Source organism: Oncorhynchus tshawytscha, linkage group LG11, assembly GCF_018296145.1.
Source record: "Oncorhynchus tshawytscha isolate Ot180627B linkage group LG11, Otsh_v2.0, whole genome shotgun sequence".
Classification (NCBI taxonomy): domain Eukaryota; kingdom Metazoa; phylum Chordata; class Actinopteri; order Salmoniformes; family Salmonidae; genus Oncorhynchus; species Oncorhynchus tshawytscha.
The window spans coordinates 33,404,169-33,416,070 of NC_056439.1; the positions used below are offsets into that span (position 1 = coordinate 33,404,169).

The window sequence follows — 11,902 nt, forward strand, 5'->3', positions numbered from 1 at the left end:
AGTGACACTCCCAAGACAGATTCAGATACAACTTTTCACATACTGTATGCTTACTCCTTCTCAATACACTATGTATGATGCAGTGTTACATTATGTTTGTCCATTCATTCTTGTTTGTTTCTTCAGAGGAGTATAACCAGTTGTGTCCACATGGTAGTGGTCTTCTGCCCCAAGCTGTTTCCTCCCACAGCCTGGAACAGCAGAGTTTCAAAGGTACTTTACTCCCATGTTGCCTCCTCAAGCCACTGGCTTCTGTTTACAGTCGGTATACCTGAGGTTTCACCGTTTTTCCTTCTCCCATAACTTTGTATCAACACAAAGAAAATGGCAGTTTCAGCCCCCCTTTTATTTCCACCCATGGCAGCTGTTAAAAACATCCGGCATAATTTCCCACCTCATTTATGGTTCTCTTTTAAGCTAGCCCTTTACACCGTGACGGGATACCTGCATACCCAGCTAATTAAGCACAAGTGTTGCACCCACAGCATGTTCTTATAGAGAAGGCTGTCACGAGCAAGGTGCCATGCTCATTTTACAGTAGTGGTTAGGATTTCAGTGGTGTAGCTTGTTACAGCACATGCATAAAGTAAACATTCTATAGACTCTATAGACATTCACCTTGGCCTACACAGAGGCAGATTCTAGAGGTGAAATAGGAAAGAAAAGGTGATGTTGTGTATAGTAGTATGTGACTTTATTTGAACAGGTATTGATTCTTCACCCCTCTTGTTCTCTCTCTCTGTGTTTGTCCGTCTCTCCTCTCTCTCTCACCAGATGTGGATGAGTGTAAGATGTTTGGGCCAGATATCTGTAAGAATGGCCGTTGTTCTAACATCTTCTCCTCGTACTCCTGCTTCTGCCGTACAGGCTTCTACTACGACAACATCCGGCTGGAGTGTTTGGGTAAGGGCCCCTCGCTGTCACTCTGCTTTTCCCTGTTCCACCAAACCTGCTCCTTATCTCAACTTTTAGACCCAGTTGTTGACGTGTGTTTATGTGTGTGTGTTCCAGATTATGACGAGTGCCTGACAGAGAAGGCGTGTGTCTGTGGGGTGTGTGTGAATACCCCTGGCTCTTTCAACTGCTTCTGCAGTCCTTCTCTGGTCCTGGACACCACCTGCCGCCACTGCATCAGCGTCAACACCACCGAGGGTGCGATTCAGACACACACTCTCTCTCTCACACACACACTCACACAGCAGCAGCAGCACACTTTTACAGATAAACTACATCCTCCATCTCAGTTTATCCAGATGAAATGGTTACCAGCCAGATTATTGATTCATCTGTTCAACATTGACAACATAAAGTTTGTAAAACCTCCTCCAACTCCATCCTTTCCTCTTTTGTAAATCACTCTCTTCCCTTCTTCCTTCCTTCCCTCTCTCATCTCTCCTCCATCGCCTGCCCCACAGAGATTGATGAGCCTGATGAGGACATCCATCTGGACATCTGCTGGCGGGACATGATAGAATTGTATGTGTGTATCCAGCCTCTCATCGGATGGAGGACCACCTACACAGAGTGCTGCTGTCTCTATGGAGTGGCCTGGAGTGAACAATGTGCCTTCTGCCCCAGTAGGGACTCTGGTAAATAACAAATGGCAGATGTAGTTGTCATTCATAGTTATTATGTAGCTGAAATCATTTGTGTGACCTGTGATGGTTTGTAACGGTCTAAATGCAACACTGATGTGTGTGTGTGTGTGTGTGTGTGTGTTGGATCAGATGACTACGCATTACTTTGTAACCTGCCTAGGAGAAGGGGCTCTGACAGTCTGCGAGAGCGGCCAGGCAATGAGTACGGCCCTGGTGTCGAGGGTCCTGAAGGGCCCTATGTCCCCCCCTACTGGGACAACTATGAAGGAGTGCCCATCTCTGGGCCTGGGGGTACCTACTACAACCCAGAGGACACCCAGGGGAATACCAACGACTATGGCTCACGAGTGAGAGACAGAGAACCGTCACTACGCGTCCCCATCCACCGGCCAAGAGAGTTCCAGCCTCACCCTGTAGACTCTAACAATGGTAACCTCATTAGAAATATATATATTCTTTAAAGACACATTTATTCATATTATTGCTAATGCATGGTGAAATTCTACCTCTGTAGGGCCTCCTAATTATTTCATATTCTGTTTGCAATCAGACCACTATGATGGCTTTGAAGGCCTGCGAGCAGAAGAGTGTGGTATCCTGAACGGCTGTGAGAATGGCCGGTGTGTGCGCGTGAGGGAAGGTTACACCTGTGACTGCTTTGATGGATACGAGCTTGACCTCACCAAAATGGCCTGCATCGGTACGTTCTTCTCCCAGTGTCTCATAATGAACCAACCACATTCAGTCTCAGATTCTCCTCTGTGTTTCAAGTAAATATATCATTGCTTTTTGGAATTCCTAGAAACAAAGTATTCAATGATCTGTTCCATTTTCCCACTTTTGAAAATGATGTATGTTGTGGGGCTAAGATCAAACCCTGCTTTAGAATGAAGAAGCCTCCCCGAGGTTTATGCCTTTTGGAGACAGGTCTCTCTTGATGAGGTAACTCACCATTCAATATCACGCAGCCCAATGAAAGGCTCACATTTACAATCTTGCTTTGGTTATTTTTAATGGGAAACTGATCAAAGTACTCCGAGTGGATTGTTCTTTACTCTCCTGACTGAATATATAGACACACCCCGCCAACAAGCCGAGAGGCCTTGAATCGCAGCCACATCGTGTAATACATGGATATTACACATTTTAAATGTGTCGTGTTTGTTTAATTTGAAAGTGAAACCCCTCTCATAATGATGTGCTGAGATTACTGAATGGACCAGGACTCTATCCCCATAGAGAATCATCAGCCCCGAGGCCAACACAGGGAGAATGGAGTGGATTCCCACTCTGTGGTTCTAATTTGTGAAAACACTTGTGGGAACGAAGCTCTCCTTTCCAAGTGTCATATTATAAATACCACCAACATTTCCCACACAGAAATTAGGTCAACAGAGAGAGGAGGTTTGAGTTTGACTGCAGAGAAATGACACCAAACCTCCCATGCCAGATTAGGAAATAGAAACCACTTGAAGGCCAACAATGTAATAGCATTTTAGTGTAAGCAAAAACATCTGACTTGTCAGATGTACTGTATGTATGGCCAGAGAAGAGTTCATGTCTTCATCAAACCCAAACACGCAATACGACGCCATGCTTGATCTGTGTAAATGATTACTGTAAAGATGTGCTGCTGCCTTTCAGATAAAATTGCATAACACGTATACAGAGAAGGGGGGCAGAAAGAGATGGGTGTGTGACAGAGAGGTGAAATGAGTGAACAGGGATATTGTTAATGTGGGAAGAGAGAACAAAAGTGCTTAAGTGATACGTATGAATGTAGTTTTCATAAGTACTGAGAGTCGGGCATCCCTCTAGGCCCCTCTGTCGCCAGAGAACTGCTGTACGTGACTATGGTCCCATCCTACCACCCACACTGACCAGGCCACTCCGCTGGACTGTTGACACAGGACATGTGGAGGGAACAGATGCAGTGAAATTGGTCTACTCTCTTAACACTGCCTGTCTCCTTTTCCTGCAGACATAAACGAGTGTGAGGACATCAGTGATAAAGTGGCGCTGTGTAAGAACGGGGCCTGTACCAACACTGAGGGGTCGTACAAGTGCACCTGCCTGCCCGGCTTCCAGGCCTCCGCCAAGCCCCATGAATGTATCCCAGAGGTCCCATTGTCTGGCCTCAGAGAGAGTGGCTGGAAACTGAGAGTGTAGCTGTTGGGAGGTTCTACTCTCCTCCCTCCACCCCCCTCATCCCCACCCTCTCACAGGGCCTGGCACTAAACCTCCAAGAACTCTGAAACGTCCACGCTTATCCCCTAAACACACACACCGACACACATACAATTCTCTCATCATATTTTCTTTCTACCACACAAACATACTCATTCACATTTCCACAAGGGACCAGAAGCTATGCAGTGAGTGTATTCCATGGGATATCCTATTTCTTAACATTTGCATTTTGCCTTAAAGGGATTTTATTCAGTGACCCCAGACAGTTTGCTATGCATACATACATATTTTATGCATAGTTTTTCTCCTCCATTTATATTTTGGGTTAATTATTTATTTCATTTACATGACAAGACTCTGCAAATTTACAATGAAAACCATTTCAGAGGGCACATATGATTTATATTGTCTTATTTGTCAGACCAATAGACTTTACTAATGATGAGAGGAAACAGTGTGAATCGTTTTTGAAGTTGGATAACTAAACCTGGAGGAAGCTGATTGCATGCCACATGTCATTCATATTGTAACATAATAATCACATTGCTATACAGGGAGTCACTTTGAAACCACCTTTTACTTGTATTTGGGATGCTTTTGTGGTCAGCGAGGCCTAGAAAAAGAACCAACCACTACTTCCACTGGTCTTCTGTGTTTCTCTGGGTCTTGAAAAACCACTTGGACTTGCATAACAGTCCTTAGTCCTCATCCTCCAAGCTAAAAGGTTCCAATGGTGGCAAGGTAGTCAGTCTCAAGAGCAAGAACTGGGATCAAACAAGGTCCAGCTCATCTTCACAGGCTGTTACAATGTTGCTTCAATCTGTCACCAGCACAAAAGTATACTGAAGAAAAAAAGGGCATTGAGTATGGGCTTGGAAAGGCTGTAAATGTATATGATGGTCTATGATAGATATGTAATATGTTTGTATAGGGTCCACTAGCACTTTCCCACTAGTCAGAGTAAAAGACACGTACAATATCCCGAGGCAAATTTTCCTTACATTCAACCACACATTCACAATTGACTTCAGATCCCATGTAAGAACATTCCCATTGATGCATCTCTGAATGTGAGTAAAGGCTTTGTTGAAAAGGTTTGGGATATTTTGTACAGATCTAGTACTATGTATTAATTTTTTGTTACATTCTAATAATGCATATAGTGCAACCAATATTTTTGTTTGAAAAAAAAATTCCAGCATTACAGCTTAGCAATATGTAGATTTATATATATTTCTGTTAAAATGTTTTTAAACATATCTTTATGTATGAGAAAAGTGGTTTACACTGTACCAGATAAAGTGTATGTATCCTGCCCTGTGGAGCAGACATTGAAATGTAATTTTAGGGGAATGGCAGCACTGTTTTCAACACAATGTGGTGCCATTGATCCTACAAGTACAAAACAAGACATGCCTTTTAAAATGCAACCATTATCTGTTGTGCCATTAAAACTAAGCCTTTTTTGCCTTTCAAATAATCTTACTGGGATCAGCATGTCATTCTAGTGACACATTCAGCATTTCCAATTAAAAATAAACATTGTCCTTCGCATTCAAGTCACTAGAAACACATGATTGCTGATTGGTCATGTTCTCAAACTTTCCATTCAGAGAGATCTTTCCAGAACCTATCTTATACATATTTGGAGGATGCCTTCTTTCAATGGCTGATGCCCTTGGCCTGTATTCAAAGAGATGTTTACGGTCTGTACTCTTATCTATACTGTATGATTCATGCCTCCACAAGTCTTACATTGATGTTATACAAATTGTGAACATGTATTCAATATTACTTAAGAAAATATCATGTTCATTCCTTTTGTTTACCTCTAAACTATAGTTACTATCAGTCATCAAAATAAAATTTGAAAATATCTAAATTTCTCTCCCTTATCTGTGGAATATGCTACACACATTATACAATAATATACTTCATTACAATAATATTTCTAAACCGTATGTTTATCATGCAAATATACTGTACTTTCAGGTCAAATGGAGAATGTTATGTGTTGTGAGCATCCGTTGACAGTGTGAGTCTGTGATTTATTGTGCTCTGACGCCACCCAGTGGCCTTCTAGTACAGCTCAAACAAGGACAGTGCAAAACAGATCCTTGGGACGTCCCTACCCTAAACCCTAACCTTAACTGCTACCCCTACCTTAACTAGAACCATAACCTACCCCTAACCAATTTAAATGTCAACTTCAATGGGATATAAGGTCCCAATGACTCCGGATAGCACGGACCGCTCAACCACAGCGTTTGGAAGGATTTTCCCACGGTTATGAGTCTAGTACTGAATTTCAGTTGGATACTGGGAAATTGTGTCGATATCGGTGGATCCTATTTCTTTCGTGAAGGATGGAAAAGCATACATATCCCAGAAACCACGCGCTGTGCTGCTAAATTTGGAGCGTTGAGAAGAGACTACATTGCGCGCGTGCGTGGTGCGCACTTTTTGCAGATATTTTCTGAAACACATCGGGTAATTTTGACATCTGTGCACCGTGTAACGCAAACGCAGAGAGGAGTGCATGCAAGGATAGGAGTTTTATTTTGAGAAATGCTTGTTTCCAAAGCCGATTTTTTTGCCAACAATCACATAGGCTGTGAAGTCCTGCTTTTAATGCATTGCATACACTGAATATCACGTGAAAACAAGAATGAGAAGAACTGATTAGATTTGGGCTCCCGAGTGGCGCGGTCTAAGGCACTGCATCTCAGTGCTTGAGGCGTCACTACAGACACCCTAGTTCGATTCCAGGTTGTATCACAACCGGCTGTGATTGGGAGTCCCATAGGGTGGCGCACAGGTTGTTCTTAAATGGCTTGCCTAGTTAAATAAAGGTGTAAAAAATAGGTACAAAGCTGTTTCTGCGAGCTGTACAAAGCTGTTTCTGCGAGCTGTACAACGCTGTTTCTGCGAGCTGTACAACGCTGTTTCTGCGAGCTGTACAACGCTGTTTCTGCGAGCTGTACAACGCTGTTTCTGCGAGCTGTACAAAGCTGTTTCTGCGAGCTGTACAAAGCTGTTTCTGCGAGCTGTACAAAGCTGTTTCTGCGAGCTGTACAAAGCTGTTTCTGCGAGCTGTACAAAGCTGTTTCTGCGAGCTGTTGTTTCTGCGAGCTGTACAAAGCTGTTTCTGCGAGCTGTACAACGCTGTTTCTGCGAGCTGTACAAAGCTGTTTCTGCGAGCTGTACAAAGCTGTTTCTGCGAGCTGTACAAAGCTGTTTCTGCGAGCTGTACAAAGCTGTTTCTGCGAGCTGTACAAAGCTGTTTCTGCGAGCTGTACAAAGCTGTTTCTGCGAGCTGTACAAAGCTGTTTCTACGAGCTGTACAAAGCTGTTTCTGTGTTGTTTCTGCGAGCTGTACAAAGCTGTTTCTACAGCTGTACAACGCTGTTTCTGCGAGCTGTACAAAGCTGTTTCTGCGAGCTGTACAAAGCTGTTTCTACGAGCTGTACAACGCTGTTTCTGCGAGCTGTACAAAGCTGTTTCTGCGAGCTGTACAAAGCTGTTTCTGCGAGCTGTACAAAGCTGTTTCTGCGAGCTGTACAAAGCTGTTTCTGCGAGCTAGCTTGTTACAATGCTAACTAGTGTGTAAGGATAACATTACAAGTGATACATTCATTGTCATTTATGCCAAGTTCTTACTAGTTAGCTATTCCCTGTGCAATGTAATAGGGGGACTTTTCGGGCTGCGTTTGTTGGCTATGTTGCAGCAGGCTGTCACAAGCATTCCACTGATAAGAATGATTATTTCCTAAGTTATCTTTGAACAGTTAGGAGGGTTCAAAGAAAACCAAGTGACGGACCTTGTTCCAGTTGTAATTAACAATTCTGAAGGAGACCCCAAACTCTCAATGGAATATTGAGGATCACATCAAAACCAAATGTAGCCTACTTTCCTTTCAGATTTTTTATGGTGTTCCCACTGATTGATATGTGATGTTGTGTGTGTGCTTAATGCCTAATATTACTGGAAATGTGTTTTTGTTTTGTTTTTGTGTGTATTGATAGTGCCCAACATTAGCCTTTAATTGCTAAAGCCCCACTTCCTCTATATTTTGCTGGAGTTCAACATCATCATGATCAGGGTGAGAGAACAAAAGAACACGCATCTCACTGTACTTCACATTTTCCCACATACTTATTGGATTAATTACCACGAAATGTCTATTGTTACAGGGTAACAGTGGGTTGAAGCCCAAAGACAATGAAATTAACACTAAACCCTGGCCAATCAACTACCAGGTTAGCATGTTGAATACTTCAGTGTGGTTTGACAGTCCCATAAAAATATTAACTTATCACTGTGCCTTTGTTCTGTTTCTGTAAAGGGATAGAGGTTCTCAGGAGTGAATGAGACGGAATACTGTGTCTACCTGTTAGGGAATCCTGTAAGTACCTCTCTCCACTCAGAGTATGCTAACCCTGCCATAATATAGCTAAATCTGGAACTCCTCTGCAGGTGATCTGGTGGCTGAACCTGGTCAGTCTGGGCCTGTATGTGGTTATGGTGGCAGCAGCCTCTCTGGCCTGCCGCAGAGGAGTCCAGCTGGACAAGAGAAACGTAGGTAGGAGGATTTAGAACATCCCTGTCACTGTCATGAGTAACTTATTTTGAGTACCTCATTCTAACGCTGATGTGTATGTGCAGAGTTGTTGCGTGTTGATGGAAGGTGGAGGACTGCTGCTCCTGAGCTGACTGCTGCACTACGTACCCTGCTGCACTACGTACCCTTCTACACCACGTACCCTTCTACACCACGTACCCTTCTACACCACAGGCCGCATCCTTTACTACCACCACTACTTCCCTGCCATGCTCTTCAGCAGCATGCTAACAGATACAGTGGGCCTACCACAAAAACACATGCTCCCCATAATTCCCCCGGTCATGTAGACCAACTCAGTGGCCTTGTGGTTAGTATCTGTCCTTGGAGTGGAAGGTTGGGAGTTCGATTCATACCAAAAGACAAAAAATGTGATCCGATGCGTCTCTGCCTGGTGTCACCACAGCATCAAGGAGATTGATTGGGGGTAAGGCCATCAAGCTGCCTCATGCTGCAGAAACAGGAGGTAGGCTCCTGCTCCAATGAGCTGTTCCGGCTCGCACAAGACTACTTACAGTTGAAGTCGGAAGTTTACATACACTTAGGTTGGAGTCATTAAAACTTGTTTTTCAACCACTCCACAAATTTCTTGTTAACAAACTATAGTTTTGGCAAGTCGGTTAGGACATCTACTTTGTGCATGAGACAAGAATTTTTCCAACAATTGTTTACAGGCAGATTATTTCACTTATAATTCACTATCACAATTCCAGTAGGTCAGAAGTTTACATACACTAAGTTGAGTGTGCCTTTAAACAGCTTGGAAAATTCCAGAAAATGATGCCATGGCTTTAGAAGCTTCTGTTTGGCTAATTGACATCATTTGAGTCAATTGGAGGTGTACATGTGGATGTATTTCAAGGCCCACTGTCAAACTCAGTGCCTCTTTTCTTGACATCATGGGAAAATCAAAAGAAATCAGCCAACACCTCAAAAAACAATTTGTAGACCTCCACAAGTCTGGTTCATCCTTGGGAGCAATTTCCAAACACCTGAAGGTACCACGCTCATCTGTACAAACAATAGTACGCAAGTATAAACATCATGGGACCACGCAGCCGTCATACCACTCAGGAAGGAGACGCGTTCTGTCTCCTAGAGATGAATGGACTTTGGTGCGAAAAGTGCAAATCAATCCCAGAACGACAGTAAAGGACCTTGTGAAGATGCTGAAGGAAACCGGTACAAAAGTATCTATATCCACAGTAAAACTAGTCATATATCGTCATAACCTGAAAGGCCGCTCAGCAAGGAAGAAGCCACTGCTCCAAAACTACCATAAAAAAGCCAGACTACGGTTCGTAACTGCACATGGGGACAAAGATTGTACTTTTTGGAGAAATGTCCTCTGGTCTGATGAAACAAAAATAGAACTGTTTGGCCATAATGACCATGTTTGGAGGAAAAAGGGGGAAGATTGCAAGCTGAATAACACCATCCCAACCGTGAAGCATGGGGGTGGCAGCATCATGTTGTGGGGGTGCTTTGCTGCAGGAGGGACTGGTGCACTTCACAAAATAGATGGCATCACGAGGAGAAATTGTGGATATATTGAAGCAACATCTCAAGACATCAGTCAGGAAGCTAAAGCTTGGTCACAAATGGGTCTTCCAAATAGGCAATGACCTCAAGCATACTTCCAAAATGTGGCAATAGCAGGACACCCTGCTAGAGTGCTGACCTGTGGCTCTAACTACACTATTCCCACTGGCTGCTCAGAGGAGGACAGGCAATGCTATTCTTCACCATCCTCTACAGGTGAGTTAATCATATGGCCTCCTTGTTATTCATACTGTTGATATGCCTTGGAGCTTAATAAAATGTTACCTGTGTAAGTTCTGTTCATGTTAGTGTTATTGCCTACAGTGTGACATTGGGGCAACAGTAAATCTACACACAAAAAAACATAAACCAATTTCAAAATGTATGTTCTCTTCAGCTTACATTTCAGTTTCCCTCTCAGCTTTTCTAACCCATGCAGATTTGACCTGTTTAAACCTCTTGTCTTATGGTATGAGAGGGCCGCTAGCCCATGACCCTGCCAGGACCATGGCTGGCCTGAAGTGAATGGACTCCTGGAAGTTTTAGTCAGGTGAACAGTCAGGGAGAGTTCTGACTGACATAGTGATATATCGTTATTTTTGTTGTTTTTATCAGTGGTATTTTATTGACCGCTAATGATGTCTACTAAACTGCCTTAACATGTTTTGTTTTTTCTTGACTGAGTTGCAATAATGAGCTAAGTGCCTAAATACATTTGAGAATGCAAATATTCTATTTAAATGTTTTATGATATGAATGAACCTGTTTCTCTTTTTATAATGTCAAATATTGACTATTTCTTTCTTTGAGCAAAAATTGCAAGATAAACAATCTTAGTGTTCACAGTATTGTATGAATCTTTGGCAAGATAGTGCTTTCAATGATTTTCAGTTCTGCATTGTGCTTTCTCAATGAAAGGAATCTGATACTTTTCAATACAACTTTTCAAAACAACCGTTCTTTACCTGTTGGTTTGTATATCTTTTTGTTCATTTTAATAGTAAATATTAATGGCCTTTTTCATTGCTCTTGGTGTGTCCCATTTTATTTTTGTTGCAGTGTATGGGGCTCCAGAGTGGCGCAGCGGTCTAAGGCACTGTATCTCAGTGCTAGAGGCGTCACTACAGACCCTGGTTTGATTCAAGGCTGTATCACAACCGGCCGTGATTGGGAGTCACATCGGGTGGCGCACAATTGGCCCAGCGTCGTCCGGGTTAGACCATCATTGTAAATAAGAATTTATTCTTAACTGACTTGCCAAGTTAAATAAAAGTAAAATAAAATGATCTTATGTTGTGTGGTTATGAATAAATACTCTTATACATTTGATCATGTGTTTGTGACAAGTTAACAGACATCATTGTCTTACTTCTCGAATGCAGAAAAGGAGCACTGAATGTCATTTTTCTCTATATAGTTACAAGCAATGGATATTTTTGGAATCCATATTATACCTAGGATATATTGTAGGCTGCTGCCATGTAATCACCTAGAGGTTCATCTAGATTAATATTTTGAGCATAGTCACAGATATTAATTGTTTTTGTTAGATATTAAATTATTTATATTGAACAATATAAATGCAACAATTTTACTGAGTTACAGTTCATATAATGAAATCAGTCAATTGAAATCAATTCATTAGGCCCTAATCTATGGATTATGGCCCACCCACTTGGAAGCTAGGACCTCACAAAAGGGCTTTATTACAGACAGAAATACTCCTCAGTTTCTTCAACTGTCCGGTTGACTGGACTCGGATGATCCCACAGGTGACGAAGCCGGATGTGGAGGTCCTGGGCTGGTGTGGTTACATGTCTGCAGTTGTTAGGCCGGTTGGACATACTGCCAAATTCTTTAAAATGATGTTGGAGATGGTTTATGGTATCTGGCAACAGCTGTGGTGGATATTCCTGCAGTCAGCATGCCAATTGCACACTCCCCCAAAAC

General features: G+C 42.6%; 1 protein-coding gene and 1 long non-coding RNA gene across 5 annotated transcripts in view; both read left to right on the forward strand.

The window, feature by feature from the left end:
- LOC112261798 (latent-transforming growth factor beta-binding protein 2) overlaps positions 1 to 5,670 on the forward strand; it is a 148,842-nt gene extending 143,172 nt beyond the window's left edge. For all 3 annotated transcript variants that reach the window (XM_042330032.1, XM_024437411.2, XM_024437410.2), the window contains 7 exons: positions 127 to 213; positions 775 to 903; positions 1,012 to 1,152; positions 1,416 to 1,589; positions 1,728 to 2,027; positions 2,149 to 2,298; positions 3,580 to 5,670. In XM_042330032.1, the coding sequence (XP_042185966.1) occupies positions 127 to 213; positions 775 to 903; positions 1,012 to 1,152; positions 1,416 to 1,589; positions 1,728 to 2,027; positions 2,149 to 2,298; positions 3,580 to 3,767 (1,169 nt within the window). In that variant the 3' untranslated portion in view covers positions 3,768 to 5,670. The remainder of the gene's footprint in view (positions 1 to 126; positions 214 to 774; positions 904 to 1,011; positions 1,153 to 1,415; positions 1,590 to 1,727; positions 2,028 to 2,148; positions 2,299 to 3,579) is intronic.
- Positions 5,671 to 7,202: 1,532 nt separating this feature from the next.
- Positions 7,203 to 8,987, forward strand: LOC121847821. 2 transcript variants are annotated; one of them, XR_006084686.1, is made up of 5 exons: positions 7,203 to 7,891; positions 7,983 to 8,048; positions 8,135 to 8,194; positions 8,266 to 8,367; positions 8,455 to 8,987. It is a non-coding gene; the product is annotated as an uncharacterized LOC121847821 (long non-coding RNA). The 2 variants fall into 2 exon arrangements; XR_006084685.1 differs by having other exon boundaries at positions 7,203 to 8,048.
- Positions 8,988 to 11,902: the final 2,915 nt, after the last annotated feature.